Source organism: Stegodyphus dumicola, chromosome 7, assembly GCF_044657685.1.
Source record: "Stegodyphus dumicola isolate Sdum_Otavi_A_Nest chromosome 7, ASM4465768v1".
Classification (NCBI taxonomy): domain Eukaryota; kingdom Metazoa; phylum Arthropoda; class Arachnida; order Araneae; family Eresidae; genus Stegodyphus; species Stegodyphus dumicola.
The window spans coordinates 58,064,530-58,084,536 of record NC_140774.1 but is presented as its reverse complement, the minus strand read 5'-3'; the positions used below and the strand labels follow the sequence as shown (position 1 = coordinate 58,084,536).

The 20,007-nt window shown below is 33.1% G+C and overlaps 1 protein-coding gene across 5 annotated transcripts in view; it reads right to left on the bottom strand.

The window, feature by feature from the left end:
* LOC146996191 (uncharacterized) overlaps positions 1-20,007 on the bottom strand; it is a 300,697-nt gene that overhangs the window by 174,853 nt on the left and 105,837 nt on the right. For 3 of the 5 annotated variants that reach the window (XR_015042012.1, XR_015042013.1, XM_085820260.1), the window contains one exon: positions 4,150-4,212. The exons of the other annotated variants lie outside the window; for them this stretch is intronic. Coding sequence is in view for 1 of the 3 variants with exons in the window: in XM_085820260.1 (XP_085676386.1) it covers positions 4,150-4,212 (63 nt within the window). In the remaining 2 variants the exon portion in view is untranslated. The remainder of the gene's footprint in view (positions 1-4,149; positions 4,213-20,007) is intronic. 5 annotated transcript variants of the gene reach the window in all.

Below are 20,007 nucleotides of genomic sequence, written 5' to 3'. Positions count from 1 at the left end.
ACCTGTAACATCACAACACACATCTTCAAGAATCATATGCAAATTTTAGGAAGTAACCAGATGACACCGATGGTACTTCACAATGACAAGAATGTAAGAAAGTGATATATAACGAATACAGGCAAAGAAGTAAAATTGTTCGCAGGCACTTTATAAGCATTTCAGTGCAATAACCAAATAGTTCGCAGGGGCTTTATAAGCATTTCAGTGCAATAACCGACAAAGGACGCATTTGGATGATTTTTTACGTGGTAGAATTATCGGCCGTCTGGAATGTGGGCGTACCCAACTGGAAGTATCAGACAAACTTGGAATTGCCCAGAGTGTCATCTCCAGCCTCTGGCAACGATTCCCAGATGATGGTAATGTGAGTAGACGTTACAGCACAGGTCGCCCCAGAGTTACAGCGCCGAATAAGGACCGGTATTTGGCAGTTACTGCCAAAACAAACAGGTGGAGCACAGCCTGAGACCTGCCTCGTCAGCTCTCTTCAGCCACTGGTACGACAATTTCAAGGCAGACCGTGTACAGACGCTTAGGGCAGATTGGTTTATATGTTCGTAGACCTGTCAGATGCGTTCCACTTACTGCAACTCACTGTCGCCTGCGGTTAGCCTGGAGTAGAGAGCATGCACTGTGGACACCGCAACAGTGGGCTTGTGTGATGTTTTCCGACGAGTCCAGGTTTAGCTTGCAGTCTGATTCTCGCCGGACTTTCATATGGAGAGCTCCAGGTATTCGTTACCACCAAGAAAGCATCATTGAACGACACCGTTACAGTGGTGTAGGAGTGCTCGTTTGGGGTGGAATTATTCTGGGTTCCAGAACTGACCTTCATGTTCAAATTGGAATCATGACAAGCCATATCTATCGGGACGTCATTCTGGAACAACATGTACATTTGTTTCGGGGTGCCATGGGCACACAATTTGTTTATGGATGACAACGCCAGTCCTCACCGTGCAAATATCGTAAGCGAATGCCTTCAATCGGAGGATATCACCCGTACAGACTGGCCAGCATTCTCACCAGACTTGAACCAGTAGAACACGTGTGGGACATGCTTGGCCGACGAGTTGCAGCCCGTCAACCTCCTTCTACATGTCTACCGGAACTTCGGAGTGCATTGCTTTTTGAGTGATGTAATATCCCCCAAGATCAGATCGATAATTTGATACTCAGATGCCTAGGCGTTGTACGGACTGTATTGCATCGTCTGGGAGACATACAATGTATTAAAAATCAAACCAACCATGTAATATTGGTTTTTTGTAAATAAGTTTTTTTTTTTTTTTTTTTTTTTTTTTTTTGGTAATTTGCTCCAGGGAGAAAAAAAAATCGCTAATTTTTTTAATAATATCAAACATATAGCATCTGTTTTTGCTCTTTACCTTTTGTTTAATAAATAAGCTTTACAAATAAGTCAAATTTGTTTTGCTTCTAACTTTTCCTTTGCCTGATTTTGCATTATCCTTAATTTATGGACATGAGTGTATAACAGCGAGTACTTTTGTGTACAGAAGCTGTCTTGAAAGCTTAGAATCTAAAATTTTAAGTTTGTATTTGTTTTTACTGAATTGTAAGTATTATAAATTCATATGTTTGGAAGCGTCCGAGTTTCAAAAATAATAAAAGTATAAATGATAAATAATAAAGCTTCAAAATAGTAAATCAAACAATCATCAAAATGTTTAGTACCTATTTAAAAATTTGGAGCTTTCTTTCAATTTTAAAGTAATTTAAAATTTAATAAATAGCTTTAAAACTCTTGCCAGTCACTGCTCATCTCAATGCATATAATAGCATTATAATTTTTTATAATAATAATGCATATTTTGTTTAATTTCATGAGGCTGAAGGAGACATTGTAAACTTATATTATGAATACGAGTCATATTTTGTAAAATTCGATGAAAGGCCATTCGAAAAACATGTATACATTGACAGAATTGCCGATATAAATAAAATATGTTATTAACAATATTAACTTCTTATTAATTAAGAAAAGGCTGCATTAAATATATTAAAAGGATCTTTTAAAATTTTTGCAGGAAATGAATTTAAGTTTCTCTTAAGTGAATGGATATTTTTATATCTTTATTACCGTATTTGCAGGCGCATAAGGCACATCCCCCTTTTTTTATACACATTTCATTATAATGAATTTACAGTATTTTAAATATAAATACAAAGTAATACTTTATACCCACAATTCATCTGGGGAAGAGCTTTTAATTTTCTTCATCAAAACCTAAACACTCATCACCATAGCTAAATGAAAAGTCACTTGAAACCTCTCCTAAATCAGCATTCGAGTCCTCATACAACAGATTGTCCTCTGTACCATCCAGTGTATTAATAATGCCACACTTCATACATGATTTAACCTCTGCCTCTGTTTTCACAGCATCCCAAGATGCTTTGACCCATTCACAAACTTTCCAAATGTTAGGCCTTCCCCTTCTTCTTGATGGTGTAACTTCAAAATTTGAAGCCTGCATCCAGCTTGCATGCTTTGTTACAGCAATTTCAACATTGTTTTTGAACCATAATTTGCCAACAAACTTAAGAAACACCAAACAGTTGAAATTTCCCACACTTAAAAGTCGTTCGCAAAAATTGCAGTTTTCATGCCAGATGCACATTTACTAAGCTCTCCGTAACTGTAATATTCCCACACATCGCAAGGAAACAAGAAAAAAATCACATAACTCCAAAAAAAGAGGAAATTTCCAGAAATTAATGCAATCAAAAACTGAGTATCGACATACAAGATGCACCTCCTTTTTTTCCCGACTTATTTTCAAAGAAAAAAAGTGCGTCTTATACACTAGAAAATTTGCTATTTAAAACTTTCTTACATTTATTGGAAAACAAATTGTTTTATATGCTTAATTTCATTCACATAACTATGCTCACTGTAGTTATTGGCTATACTAAATATTTGAATGAAGAAATGTAAGTTTTATTTGCACAAAAACTATTAGCATATGTTTTATAGCAATACACGCAAGTACACAAAAGTGATACACAAAAACTATGAGCATATAGTTTTATAGCAATTTATGAGAGCAAAGTTTTACATAAAAATGTAAATGAATCATAAACGCATCTGTTATATAATTTCAATACAATGAGATATAACAATAATCACTGAGGAAATCTGATATGATTGTGATGACTATATTCAATAATTAAAAAATTCCAAAGATTCCAGTAAGATTTTAATAACTGGAAGAGTAACTTCTTACTGGATCAATAAAACGCTTTTCTGCTGTTATCAGTTTTACTGAAGGAGATGTCTGAAATACTGCTATTGCGACATTATACTGATTAAACTAATGTAACACTGTGCGACACCCACACAGATCTTTAAAGCAGCAATTCTCAACAGGTGGTACACAAGATAAAAAATAGGTGGTAGGCAAAGAAACAAAGTTCAAAAATTCTATGAAGAAAAAAAGAACAATTGTTAGAAAATTCCTGTGATTGCACTTCCACTGAAGATTTCATAAATAACAACTTTTGGCTACACCGAAAAAAAGAATTTAAAGGCATTTCAAATAAAGCTAAATTTTTATTGCCTTTTCGCACAACCTATTTGTGTGAACAAGGATTTTCTTCCATGTTTTATTTGAAAAATAAATACAGAATAAAATTAAAAGTGGATCACACTTAAAGCTAAGTGAAATAAGGCCAGACAAAGAAATTGATCTCTCTTAAACAGGCCCAAATTTTACACTAAATTTAAGTATATAACTTAAATTTTGATAATTAAAATGGTAACCAATTCTTAATTAATATTTTTTATGTGTGCCTATTTAATACAGATAGCCAATAGCTTGTGCAAATGGCAAAACATTTATTTTTTCTATTTGTATTGAGAAACTGAATAAGTATTATAAAATGTACAATAATTATACTGGTTGTACTAAGGTTTTTAAATTTTTGTTTAGATGGTATGTGTTAGTCAAAAGGTTGAGAACCGCTGCTTTAAAGCAATTAAATTTATGTCACTTTGTGAAGTTATACAAAAGTCGCAGTGTGACATTAACATCATTATCGCAGCATGACTTTACTACCATACTCAAAGACAAAGAAGCAACAATAACAAAAAAAAGAAGCCAAGAGAAAAAATTGGTATCTTACCTCTCAGCCTCCACATCCACAGGGCCTGTTTGCTCACATCCTCTTCTTGGGCGCTTCGCATTCCTATAATAAACAAAAATAGGTACAATTTTATTACCGAGACCATAATAAACCACAGTGACAGTACATGCATAAAAGCACCAAACTTGGCACACACATCCATTTAAATCATAAATTGACATCACATAAATTTAGATACTTCTAAATGCAAGTGAATTATGACTGCACATAAATTTAGATAGCTCTAAATTTTAATTTACCACTGAAATACTGGTATACTTTTTAAACTTTTTAAAAGTGCATCGAATCTATCTATTTAGAAATTGCCAGAGATGAAAAATTTGCAATAAAATTTTGACAAAGAAAAGGCATCATTCATGATTGTGTGTGATTATGACAAAGCCTCAAGGGCTATCTGCCTGTGCCTTTGTGGAGCACTTTCTAAGGGAAACTGGCTTGTATACACGTTACACATGGGGAAAACCACGAAAACGCCCAGCCCGTTCCTGGGATTCGAACCTCGGACCGACTACCAGCGTTCGGTGACTCCACCGCTCGGCCGCTGGTGGGCCTCATTCGTGATAGAAAATTAGGCTTAAACTATAGTCCAAGAACCATGAAATGAAACCATTTCATCGATAACTCAACAACTAAATGGCACCTTTAATCTTCTAGGTGTATCTACGGATTATTTCGTATTGAAAGATGGCTTTCCAAATCACGACACGCAGAATATTCTTGTCAGATTTTGATAAATACGAAATGGTTTCGAATGAATGCGGCAACTGGCAGTAGGGAAATAGCAATCAATAGAGAAAGATGTTACAGCGCGAGGTTCATAAATAAAAACCTCGTATCCAGCCACACTATCTGCCGACCTGTAGGCGATTTTCGTGCCGAAACCGAAAAATACTAAGAAGCCTTCGACCGAAAGCTTTGTGTATGCAAAAAGTTTGTGAAACAAAATTTCTTCTATAAAATAAAATGCAATTTGCACTGAACCCATGAATTACTTTTAAAGAAATTAATATCACCTAATTTACAAATAATTTCTTTTAGCATGGAATAAATACTTAAACAGGTATCTTACAATTACATGAAATAACGTAATCTTTAAAGGCATTGATGTATACAATATAAATATTTGCTTGTTATTTTATGAAATAACAGTGTCTGGGAAGCCCACTCAAATATCCTGTAGAATTTTAACAAATTATTTTATAGGATACAAATATGCATCTGTTTTTTTATGAAATATGTGAAATTCATGCAAATAAAATTAAGGATTATGAAATTTATTTTAATATAAATAACTCTGCAAAAAGAAATATTCAGGAGACTTTATTCCCCTTATTTTCCTATTATTGTCATCATTAAAAAATAATAGCATTTATCTTAAAGATAATTAGCTTATTTAAAAAATACAATCTGTAAGCACTTTCTTTAACTCGATATAAGATCCATTTATTTTAAATACTTTTCTAAAACTTTTTATAAAAAATAAGAAAATAATGTAAGCACAAACCTTGTGGTTGAAAAGTTATGCAAACCTTGGGTTCAGTACCCCTCAAATAAATAATGAAAACAATCTCAGATTTTATAGGATAAAAATTAGGTCCAAACGGGCAATTTTTTTCATTTACAGACAATCATTAGATGTTTGGGCTAATGCTACTTTGGACTAAAAGTATTTAAAAGCTACAATTTCAGACAGACTGTCTTGCACACTTAAAATACAAATGTTTTATTAATTACACTGCTTGCCTTAAAAATATGTTTCTTAATCAAAAATTTGCTAAATTTTTATAAAACATAAACTAATACTTATAAAAGAGCCTGAGGCAATTTGTTACAATTAATTAAATTGTTCAACGTTGTTTAATTAATTGTTTAGGCGGTCAGAGCCGGAACAGCTAATGAAGTTTATGAGACTGTGATATTACTTTCGGTTTTGTGAAATGAAGAATTACATAGGATACTTTCAGATTGAAGTTCTGTAGAAACAAAAAAGTAAGTACCATCCCTCTTTCTGAAGCTCTTTATTTGTTTATTGACTTTTGGTAATTAAAAGGTCACTAAAGGAGATATCAGCGAAAAAACATACATTGAAAACAAAGTTAAAACAAAACGTTGCCGACAAAAATATCCAAAGAAGTGATTTGGAAGTGCTGAAGAATAAGTTTAAAGTGTTCGAGACAAAGATAAATTCCAATTTCGATTCTTTGTTCGGGTTATGTATTGAAGAAAGTGCAGTCAAAAGTCTTTAATCCGGACATCCATAATCCGGAATGATCTATAATCCGGACCTCAAAGCTACAAATTTTCCGCGCATGCGTTTACGCATATGCATAATACGTTTACGCATGCGCGTTTAATGTATAACGGACGGTATAAGCTAAGCTAAAATAATCTATTTCAGTTAATGTTGCAGATTGTGTTGTTCCTTAATCTTCTAATTGGATACGGCTTATTATTTTCTTTTAGACTATTAGAGCAATTTAATAAAAGTAAGTTGGAACTTTCGATTATGTCAAACACAATTTCCGATACTGGAGCTGCAAAGAATCTACAAAGGGAAAGCATGTTTCGATGTCCATCAAACAAAAAGTGGAATTGCTGCAAAAAATGGATAAAGGCATATCCTTTGTTTCTCTAACCATTCCAAAATCTGTTTATCAATTTCAAGCTGCTCTGCGGGGGGGGGGGGACGTCACGGCGTGCAATTACCTGGAAATTGATCTCTCAGCACTATCCTCATCTTCATGGCAGATGTTTTTATTTTAATCGGCTTATAATTCCTTATTAAATGTAGTATTTCATCTCGATTTGCTCCCTCTTTGATATGATTTAAATCAAATTCCTTGTCATTATAAATATCACAAGTACACATCAAATAGTTTTCTGGTTGCAATTTTCTAATTTCGACTATGCTTAATGTATGCTTTACGCATGTGCTTGTTGAAAGAAATGTTTAATAAAGTAAACAAATAAATATTAAGATTTTTTTGTAAATTTTGATACCCTTTAGATCATAATTGCTCTTTATTTCATAAATTACGGTTTTATATTTTTAATTTTATAATTTATGCATGCCATTTTACCAGATTTAAACTGATGATCTATAATCCGGGAAAACCGATAATCTGGAATCGCTGAAGTCCTGACAAGTCCGGATTAAAGACTTTTGATTGTATTGATGCTTATGTAAAAGAGAAAGAAGAGATTGACGATATTGTCTTAGATGTAGAAGTCGAATTAAATCGTAAATTAGCTAAGCTTTCCAAAGAAATTGAATAGGAACCTTTGGTTTTCACGAATGCTTAGGTCAATGTTAAATTATCCAAAATTATTTTGCCAACGTTTTCGGGTAACTTACACGAGTAGCTTTTACTTAAAGATATTTTTTAGCTAGTGTTGATTCAAATCCTAATTTAACAGATGTGGTCAAATTACAGTACTTAAAATCTGAGCTAAGAGGAGATGCTAATCGTATTGTTCAGTCAATATCCATAGTTGACTCTAATTATAAATTAGCCTTTTCATTACTAGAAGAAAGGTTCTCTAATCACCACGAACAAGTGTATGTTCATCTGAAACGATTTATGAATATGCATCCTACGCAAAATGAGTCTGCGTCAGCAACATTAAATGTAATTGACATTTAGAGACTCTTTCACTGAACTGTGTTATCTTCAGTACAGTGGCTTTGTTTTGTATTAGCTGAGAAATACTTGGCGACAGAGCAGAATCTTGTCTAATAGCGCATGCGCCACTAGAATCGCCGCTGAAATATATTTTCGATAAACTTGATTCTTGTTGTACACATTCGGAGTTGCGAATCATATGTTACTCTGTAAGAAAGAAAGCTAGCGCTAGACTGTCGCCATGGAAAATAAATGTATTGAAAGTAAAAGTGTTATTTTCTGTAATGTGTGTGTGGTGTTATTTTATTGCGATATATAGCTATTGACGAGAAATAGAATAATTCAATTCACCAAACACACTTGAATTGAATTATTCTATTTCTCATGAATAGCTATATATCACAATAAAATAACACCACACACATTACAGAAAATAACACTTTTACTTTCAATACATTTATTTACCATAGTGACACTCTGGCACTACGTTTCTTTCTTACAGCGTAACATACGAATCGCAACTCCGAATGTACGTTTTTCTGCTCATATCTCCTTTAGTGACATTTTAATAAGCAAAAGTCAATAAACAAATAAAGAGCTTCAGAAAGGGGGAGGGTACTTAAACTTTTGTTTCTACAGAACTTCAATCTGAAAGTATCCTAGTAATCCTTCGTTTCACAAAACCAAAAGTAATATCACAGTCTCATAACCTTCATTAGCTGTTCCGGCTCTGACTTACTGAGTTGGATCTTTTAATTTCTTATTTAACTACTTTTATTAAATTCAGTTTACAATATAAAATTAGTTAAATTTTTACAAAATGTAAAATAATTACACTGCTCACTTTAAAACTATGATTTTTAATCAAAAATTTGTTAAATTTCTACAAAGTATAAAATAGATAATAAAAATATGTTAATTCCAAATTCAGGCTTCCAAGTGCCTATATGTTCGGGTGGAGGACTATGTTATCCAAAATTTAATGACTATAGGCAACATTGTTTTTCAACAATGCGTAAACATACATATGTTCATGCAAATTATCATTATTTAGTTTCATGAAATATGATACAGGGTGATAATATTTGGTGACAACAATTAGAAAAGTGCTTCGGACATTTAAAGTGATTTGACACAAAATGCCATTTTGAAACTAATAGCCCTTCTGGGGTAATTCACATTTGTGCTTTAGAAAAAAATATAAAATTAAAAATATTAAAATAAAAGCTGAAAGATTTCAAATTTTATATTACACCCAAAGGGAATTCTTTTAATGTTTTGTGTGTTACCTTTAATTCTCAAATAGCCTGTTCTTCGTACATAAATCACATAAAATTCAAGTAAACAGCTATATAAAAAAAATATTTAAAAAAGGCCTATCTTCAAAATTTCCAATAGCCTTGCGTGCTAGAGGTAACAAAATTTTTTTCTCATACAGCAATACCATTGCTCACTTTTATTCCATTATAACTGATGAAGTCACTTCAAATAATAAGGAAACTTTATGATGGTGTACAAGATGATTTGTGAACAGTCAAAAAATATTAGATAAGAAAGACATCCTACATTTTCTCAGACTAGCTAAGATTACAGGTCCACTCAATAATAATTCTATAATCTCAATAATTTCAAAATCCGGGTTAGATGGTAGCAACATTAGCTATGAGTTATGATGGAGCAGGTAACGTGATAAAAAAGGGAATTGGAGCTCAGATTAAAGCTTTTGCTCCAAAAGCAATCCATATGCACTGCACTTCTCATTACATGAATCTTGTGTTCATATACTCATGCAACATTTCTGAAATTCACAATATGCTGAACAAACTTTAAAAAAAATATTCAAATCGGCAAAAAATATTAGACCTTTTCCGGACAAGATAGATAGCCTATACGGCATTGAGGCGTACCGCCACTTCTATCACAGCTTTTCCGATATCACCGAATTTAAAGGATCCGAAATTCGATCGAAAGCAAGTCTATCGAAATACTGTTCATTGTGATTCTGTGTTTTGTTAATACAAAGCTGCATTTTAGCAGTACCTTAACTTGTCTAGCTCATTTTCCAACTAAAATCTCAGTTTTTCAAATTTAGAAAAGATTGTATATCACCGTTTTGCATCAGTTTGCGCTGATCATGTAAATGAAATTTGTGACATATAAAGATGATTTACCCTATCCGGTAACACATCGACGTATTTTCACTTAAAAAAACATCAGAGAATTGCACAATATCGGCAATGTGCATCTTCCTTTGTTCAAGTACACATTGATGTAAAAAAGTCAAAGGAAATTGACAAAAATCCAGTTTTTCTTACTCTTGTAAAAAGCGCCAAATAAGTGGGCGATTCTGCACTTCACACCCTAATTTTATATTTGCTGCGTTGTTTCAAACAGAGGATTAAACCAATTGTTTCCTTTTCCTAATATACTGTGAAAGCATCGATTTATCCGTTTATAGTTATATTTATAGTAAATTAATTGAATTCTGCTGCTATGCTCAACGATATATATAGTTAACAAAATAGCTCTAGACAAACGTTACGCAAATCAAACGACGCCAACTGTACTTTTAAATACGATGAAAATAAAATTAATAATCATGTACATACTAATGAGTGGATGAACTTTCGTTAAGTAACAATTACTGATGTAAAAAATTAAACACAAATATTAACACTTAATTAAATAGATAACCAATAGAATAGACTGATGCAATACATTAAAAGAATTTAACTACAGTTTATTATGAAAAACTTAATGCAGATAATTTAATTTTCATCAACAAAGATTTAACCGGGACATTGGTAGTACCGACAAACCGAGTGAAGTGCTAAAAAATAAATAAAACAATATAAATACGCAAATATACATTACCTGGAGCTGAAAGGCTCGGACTCCATTTCAGAAATTTTTATTTTTATTACACAAGTAAATTACAATATATATACTACAATACAAAAATTTTAATGGCAAGAAAAAAAGTATTTATTACAAAGATTATTTACAAAAATATTATATACAAATGTTAATAGTTAGTAAGAAAAATTAGTATTTATATACAAATGTTAGTAAGGTTAGTTATGTACGAAGATATTAAAGCTTAAATATCTGAAAAAGAATTAGAAAATTATATAAAAAAATATATCAAATACAAAGATAAAATATCTGAAAAAGGAATTAGAAAATTTATAAAAAATATATCAAATACAAAAATATTAAAGATTCTTAAAAAGAATTAGAAAATTATATTAAAAAAAATCAAAAATACAAAGATATTTAAGATTAAATATCTTTAAAAGAATTAGAAAATTATACAAAAAATATATCAAACAGAAAGCTATTAAAGATCTTAAAAAGAATTAGAAAATTAGATCAAATTAGACAATGAAAAATATATAGAGAATTTATAATCGCAAGAATAGCACCTAGATCCAACAAAGTTAAAGTCTAGTATGAGCTAAGGCTCCTCTAAACCTTAGTATAGCCTTAGTATGAGCCGTAAAGCTTTTGCACTTCGTCGCGAAGTCAGTGGCGAACGGTCATGTGCCCTTTCTAGCCAATCAGAAAAATCAGTTAAAAATTACACTAAAATTTCATTGGATGGATTTGCACCGTTTGCTAATTGTAAATTTCGGCCCCCTCCCAGACCCGAAGCACTTGGCGACATAAAGTTCGAGCGTTTTCACTCTGCTCTTGTTAACAACCACTGATCAAGGAAACGTCGATGCTTGTCAAAATTCATGATGTAACCCCTCACAAAATTGATTCTGGCCCTTTTTTGACACAAAAAAATTTACTAAATTAAGTCCTTCAGTGTTTTTACCTTTTTTTCACTGTAGAAGGCAGTTACTCTTGTTAAATTTAACATTTGGCACTAAATTTTACCTCTTTGCGGAACCCTCTTTTTGGCGATAAAAATAATTCTTTGATGATGTGGGGATAAAGGCATTGGTCATTGCAAATTCGAATCCTTTGTTACCATTTCAATTAATGCTGGTGATTTTTTTAGTCTAAAACAAACACTTCGCTTCCGAAAACTGTCAAATTTGAATTGAAATGAGTTTCACTTCAGTTTTAGACAAACGAAATAATTTGACTAGCTACTCGGGAGAGGCGGAATATCTTATTGTAGCAAGTACGGTTATATAAATGGCAGAGAAACTTTCTACTACCACCTTGCAATAAACTTTCATTTAAACCTCAGGACCCCGTAATATTTACACAAATTTTGTGGGACTCCATAAGTATTGCGCAAATAAGACACACGCGTGAGTGAAACTCTCAATTTTTTTCACTTGTACTGTAATATACTATTGCAGTTTCAGGTCATTCCCTTTAATTTCTAATTTTAAGACATAGAACGATGTGAAATTTTTAAATATGTAACAAACGAAATGACAGCTTCACGTGCAAAGCAAGGAAAATGAACGTTTATATTATAAAAAGAATGCGTCGAAACGTTTTCGTTTTTCCCTTTGTCTGTATTGTCTAGCTTTTTTTATTTTCAGATACATTGTGTAAAAATATTTGATAACTGTAAAATTATTATATTAAGTTAAAGAAATATCAAAACTGCTAAAATTTTGGCAACATCCTACTGCAGGTCCCGCGACCAACACGGGAGTCGTGACCTACAGTTTAAGAAACCCTGTTCTAGGTAAAATCCTAGTATACGGAACAGCATTTGACGCGACTTTAAAAATCGTCGCCAACACCAAAATGACACATAATGCCGCCGAATCCCGTATGTACTGCAAACTAGAATTAAAACGTGTTCTCTCTCTCACACACACACTATATATATAATTTATTTACTAAATAATATTGATTATATTTATCTTCTAAGATTAATTATAGTAGATTTATCTGAAAAGAGTGAATCCATACTTAGTAAGTTCTATTTCGAAAGATGTTTTTAAGCAACTTGAATGAAAATTGTTAAAAATGTTTAACGGGGACTGGAATTAAATCATGAATAACAAAATTTCAATTGTAAAAGGAATAAATTAAAAGCAAGAATTAAATTAGATACAAATATACATATAAATTATATGCGTTGCTCTAGTTATTTCGTGCACTATTTAGGAATTTTTTACTTGTTGTAGAAGGGTTAAGGCGACTGTGCCTGGGCACCTTGTTGTGTCCAAACACCGTTCCATCGTGATACACCAAGACTCCATTAAATGTGATCACATTTTTCCAACCGGGATAGTGATTAGTGACTCTGAGTACCGTACCGAAAGACTCGCGCTCGAATCCCGGAGACTGCATGGATGTTTGTAAATGTATAGTGTCTGTGCGGTATGGGGGGCACTCTAAATACGCGGCGGGCCGAAAGTCTTTTTTCGTTTTGGAATATATGAAAGATGTTATATTATATGTTAGTCTAAACGCATATTCATCTAATATCCTGTAGAATGTGTCGCTATTCCACTTGACCCATGTCCATCCATAAACTCTATTGATATACCATATTAAAATTTAAAAGAAACCTTGTTTAAAAAAATGTATTTGTAATATTTGGATCGTATTAACCGAACTGTTGATCACAATAAGCGATGCATTTTCCATGTTTTCGTATACAAACTGAAGGGCGTTCTGCAATTCGATAACAATATCCAAATGATAACATTATTTTTCACATTGGACAGCTGATGTTTATCCATTTTCACAGTCGCACTTTCCCGTAATTCTGATAATACTCTGTTACATGCAGTTGAAAACAAGTCTGAAATCATTTTTTCCAAATGCAATTGAAAAATAGATCACTTGTACTGTTTCTGACAGAATTTAAACCACTTCAGAATTAATCAGGTTTACATGAATACAAAGCGTTATTATGGCAATGGTACGCAAGTCGCGAAGAAATTTTGGGGGGTCGCTAAATTCAAAAAAAATTTATTTGACAACAAAAAATATAACGGCATTTGAAAAGAATTTTGGATGTTTAACATTTACTAGGAATTTTAAATTAATCATTTCCATATATTAATTTTGATTGTATTGTTTTCCCCTTGATTCAGGCGTTATGCTTGAACAATTCGAGAATCGAATTTCAAAGCGCGCAGCGATAATTGTAATATGCATAGTTTACACACTTGTGTTCCCTATTTCTAACCAAATTTGTTGTCAAGCAAGCATATAACATTTTCGAAGTATTGGAAAATTCGATTGCGTGCTTGAAGGATGATAAAAAAAAAAAAAAAAAAAAAAAAATCAGTTTTGTTTGATGGATAAATGGCTACACAAGAGGGTACAATCCTAGAACGCGGTATGGTCTTGGCGCGAGTTTGAAAATTTTCGCCAACACCAAAATGACCCGTTTACTGCTTATAATAATGTCGCAAAATTCACCCAATCCCGTGTGTAACGTATACTGGGATTAAATCGGCAAGAGTGAAAATGGGAATGATGGCCAGACATCTAATAAACATTTTTCTTTCTACTTCTAATAAAAAATCAAGTAAATATCAAGAAGAGTTTATTAGATACTGTTTTACATGTTGCATTATCAGTGGAAAATGAATATCCGTTGTGTGTTAAATGCAATGAAAAATCAATGCATGAAACCTGTTAAATTAAAACTATATTTGGAAACTAAACATAACGATTTAGTAAATAAATCTGATTAATTTTTAAGAAATTAACTAACAGCGTGAAATATCAAAATGTATTTTTGAGAAAATATACAACAGTTCCTGAGGTTTCATCGGCATCCTTACAAATTTCATATTTAATTACGAAAAATCTAAAACCTCATACAATTGGAGAATCGCTCAATCTTCCTTTTCGGCAATAAAAATGACATCAATTATCCATGGAGAAAAATACAATAACGACTTAAATGATACGAAACAGTCACGATTTTATTTGAATTCGAAAAGGGGGTGGGATAGAATTCGGAAATATGCAACCGGGAAAAACCGGCAACTATGAAAAAACGAAATAAATAGGCGTAAAATGGACGAAATACGTTAGTCTAAACGCATAATTCATCTAATATCCTGTAAAATGTGTCGCTATTCCACTTGAGCCATGTTTATACATAAACTCAAACTGATAAACCATATTAAACTTTAAAAGAAACCTTTGTTTAAAAAATGTATTTGTAATATTTGGATCGTATTAACCGAACTGTTAATCGCAATGAGTGATGTATTTTTCATGTTTTCATATACAAATTAGAGGAATTTCTGCAGTTCGATAACAATATCCAAATGATAACATTAAGGGGCATTTACTGTATTTTACAATTTCTGATTAACAGGGGGGGGATTCAAACTCTTGGTTGACAGAATGACAGTTTGCATGATTTTCCTTTCAAGAAAATATGATTTTTTTTTTTCATCTGGAATTGGATCATTATCCATTTTTTTTGGCGCATGGCTGTAATATTCTGTCACTAAATTCCAAATTCTTTAGAAGCAAATCTGGCTCCACTGTACCCGAGTAGTTAAAACTGTTGACTACTGCGTTGGCTTTTGTGATTTTTACTATGCAATCAGTTTTCCTTAGAAATTACTCCACGAAATCAAACCTACGTTATTTGGCCAATGTGCTTGGCCAAATAACCTAACCTAACATTTGAAGGAAATCAGCGTGAAACCAATTTTGAAAAATACATAAACAAATAAGTAAGTAAAATTTTAAAAAAATTCTGAAAGTTTTCAGATTTTATATGACATTCAAAACTGCGTCTTTTAACGTTTTGTGTGTTCACACTCAGGCCACATAATATTCAATTCAACAGCAATATCGCAAAATGTTTAAAAACAGAACATCTGTAGACAGTGTCGCGCGCAGGAGATAAAAACACTTTTCTTCTGTACGGTGTTGCCACTACTGGCTTTAAAATCGTTGAGTTTGTTAATCAAAAATTCCTTAAAATTTTCCAAAATATGGAAAAAATTCGAAATTCAAAATTCGGGGGTCCAGGTGCTCATGTTCGGGTGGAGGATTACGTTATTAAAAATTGGATGACTGTAGGTACCGTACTTTCTTCACAGTGCTAGAAACATGCATACATTCATGCAGCTTCTTCATTATTTAATTTCTTTAAATATAATACAGGTCGGTAATATTTGGTGGCAACAATTTAAAGAGTGATTCGCCGTTTATAGTGAAACGCCATAAAATGCCGTTTTGAGACTAATAGCCCTTCTGGCTCACCGCCCGCTCGGGTTAAAAAATTAGGTTATGTTAACTGAATACACACAGTACTGTAGGGGTATCACCTTCAGGGATGGGACGCCTTTGTGGAGGTCTTTCTCAGGAAACTAGATTATACTCATGTTACAGACAAGTGAAAAACCAAGAGAAGTACTCATGTAGCCCACTAGTTCGAAGAGGTTTGCAATTTTAGTCGAACTACCGGTATTGAGTGGTCACTCGTGGGGTTTTGGAAAAGCTAAGATTGATTTTTTAAAAAAAAATATTTTTATTTATTTATTTAACCAAGATTAAACTAAATGTGTTCCACATTTTCAAAGCAACTGAATATGATTCTTACTTCGTTACTTGTTTACAGATCGTTACAGCTAGCTCAAGACAGGGATAAAAACTAAAGATAACTAAAGACAGCTTTAGTTTAGAAACTAAAGATAACTTCAGTAACTAATTAAAATAGAGATTTCTAAACTAAACTTTAGTTTAGAAAAATTAACCTTGATCGAAACTTAGTCTAGAGAAAATTGTTTGGCGCGTGTTGTCTTGCCTCTGTCGCCCCCCCCCCCCCCCGCTTGAAACAAGATTTTTCGTTGTTTCACTTTTCATGCGAGTCAGTTGCCTTTCGGAAAAACGGAAGATATAATTCTTTCGTTTGTCCAGTATTAACAACTAAGCTATTTAAAAGAAATAGATGCAATTCTAAAGAATATTATCTATTTACATTTTAATATGTTTAAGTAAAAATGCACTTAATTCATGATACATCTAATTATATAGAATTGCATTTTATATTTCCTTCAGTTTTTAAGTACACAAGAGATACAGAACATTCCTGTGTTACCCTAAATGTATTATGTACCTGTATTATCCTTTAAAATATTCCGTTATTCCACCTGGGACGTCTCTGCCCATAATCTCCACTTTCAAAGGGAAAAAAAGGCCCTTCTGGACGATCGGTAAAATCAACCCTTTCAGATTTTTCATTATTATTTTTTAAATTGGCGATGTTGGCGACATAAACAATTTCGAAAAAAATTAAATACTGAAGACCATTTTGACACTAAATCCAGGTAGTCGTAAATTCTAATAAAAACTAGCTGAAGTGGACTGAAGTTTAGCTTTCCTATTTTTTTTAGCCCAAAGGGCGTTGGCTCAGCAGGGCTATTAATTTCGTTTTGGCATTTTGCGTGGATTCACTATAAACAGCGAATCACTTTTTAAATTGTTGCCCCCAAATATTAGAGCCTGTATTATATTTAAAGAAATTAAATAATGCAGAATCTGCATGAATGCATGTATGGTTCTCGCATCGTGCGGGAAAAAAAAAGGGGGGGTTACTTAGAGACGTTAAACTCTGAATATCGTAGTTCTCTACCCGAATATGGATACCCGGAAACCCGAATTTAGAATTTCTTTTATTGTCTATTTCATATTTTGTAAAACTTGTCAAAACGAATTTTTGATTAGCAAACTCAACGATTTCAAATCAAGTAACGGTAACATTGTATTGAAAAAACACTTTTATCTCCAGCGCGCAAGACTATCTGTCGGAAATTCTAAAGATATGCTGTTTTTAAATATTTTTAGCCCAAATGCTCTCGAAATGTGTATGTGTAACGTAATGTAATATATACGAGTGTACTGCAACCCTCCTGGCCGATAATAATAGGCCTCATGGTTAACGCAGCACAACCAACACAAACGTGTATATGTACGTAATTTAAAAAAAAAAAAAAAAAAAAAAGCCCCTTTGAGAGTAATATAACACGTGAAAGCCTTTCTATTTTATTTTATTTATTTATTTATTTTTTAAATTATGGCGGGCACTAACCGATTATAGGCGTTGCCCCCTACTAAGGTCAGAAAAGGAGGTCGTTTTATTATGGGGCCGGCGGCCACCGTTACGTCCTATGAAGGCACAGACAATTTACATACATGCCTTCTCCGGGATTCGAAATCAGGCTCTTCGGTTACGGTTACGTTCCCGTCTGGACGGCAGGTTTCCTAAATTAATGTTTTGTTAAATTACTGCAAAGTACACGAGGACTATCTGCCTGAGAGAAGGGATGCCTTCGTGGAGGAGTTCCTAAGCCTAAGTGAAATTGGCTCAAACTGGGGAAAACTAAGAAAACACCCATGCCAGCCCGTTAGCCAGGACTCGAACTACCAGTGTTCAGCGACTTTAGCGCTCGGCAGCTGGTGGACCTCCTACGTTAAAATTTAACTGCTATGAATAGGAATGGCATAACTGTTAAGCATTGATAGGGGATGTTTACAGGCTACATTTAAAATGGTTTATTTTACTCTGACAAAAAATGAATAAAGTTTTTGGAACCTAAACAATGAGTAATAAAAAAGATGTAAAACCAATCCTTTTTATGCCAGTCATATTTTATGTTGATTTTACTTTCTTACTTATATCATTTTCTTCTTTCACATAATTTCAAAATTGAGCGTGAGTCATTGTAATGACAAATCAGAATTGCTTCAACTGCCTCCACTGCAAACTTGTTACTTTTATCCGATTCCTGAGGACCATTAATGAAAATATTCTCTGGAAATTTGCATCGTGGGCTAGAATGACAATTAGCTTAGCTTTCTTGGATATGATTTCCGATCAGTATGCTTTGTATCTGTAAGAAATTTAGCCATTTTCAAAGTAATCACACAGTTTTAAATAGTATTCTTTTTTTTTTTCCTAATTAATCTTAGTTACCTTATGGCAACCCTAGCTACTATACGAAAACGTTGGAAACGAAAAGGTAGATGTAAGGAAATTCATGAATCACAAAGTTAGTTCACTTCAACTGCAGTGTTTTAAAAGGCAGATGCAAAGCTCATAAACAGTATCTATTTTTCCGCTTTGGCGCGTATCGAAAGATGCAAAGTCAACAGAATTTTATTCGTATTTTCTGTTATTATATTCAGACATGTCCTTTAGTTACTCGCTGGGAATTTAACTTTGCTCTTGCTGTTGCCTTTCACCCTAAAGAACTCGGATATATCTCTAACGAAATGAAAGAACTTTGTTTCTTTCTTCTTTTTTCCGGTTGGCTAGGTACAGTGGCTCCCAAAAGTGTTCGAACACTTATGATTTTCATTGAAATAGGGCTCTATCCATTAATCAAAAGTAAACTTTTTCAATGAGATTTTAATAATAAGATCTATTATATAGCCTCATTTATCTGGAATAGTCATATATCTGGAATCATATATCTGGAATATCTGGATAGCCTCATTTATCTGGAAATTGTTAAGATCAGATAAATCAAATATTGCCACAATAGATACTTCACGTGTATATACTACCCCAATTTACAATGAAAGAAACAAGCACAGAAACTCAATGTATCAGCTCAACATACAGAAAACTATCGATAAGAATTCCTGAGCATAAAGCCAGAATTATAATTAAAAAAGCAACTAAAACCACCACTAGGTGGTGTTGCAACAAAGACCTTCCTTTCAAGCTTCCCTACATATGAATGCAATTTTAAGTACAATAATCCTGCAGAAACCAAAGAACATGGCAAAACCATCCATTACAACTCTAGCTAAAAAAAAAAGCAGAATGGTCAACATATTTAATTTGTGTTTACATATGGTTCTGGTACATCAACCTAGAGTACTAACATATAAAGGATACATATATAAAAGATATATATATAATGATATATAGTTACATATATATAAATGAATGAAACACCTATATATGACATTCATTCGGTTCAACTTGATGCCCGGCTGGATTAGTGTCGCTGCTGCTGCCAGAGATGGCAGTTCAGTGTACTGAATTCTGCATGCACTGTGGAAAGAAAAAAGAACTTCCTTCCACACAGCATGAAGGTTTTGTGGTATATTGAATGCAGAATTCAGTACAGAGAGCAGCCCCATCTGGCAGCAACAGCTGCAATTTGACTACACTCTAAGTTGAACTGAACTTGGATGACAGATAAGGGGGTACTTCATTCTATGTGGCTTCAATTCTGTACCAGAGTTCATCAATCATAGTGACAGATGAGTGGTCACATGCCAGTCTCTTGGTAAC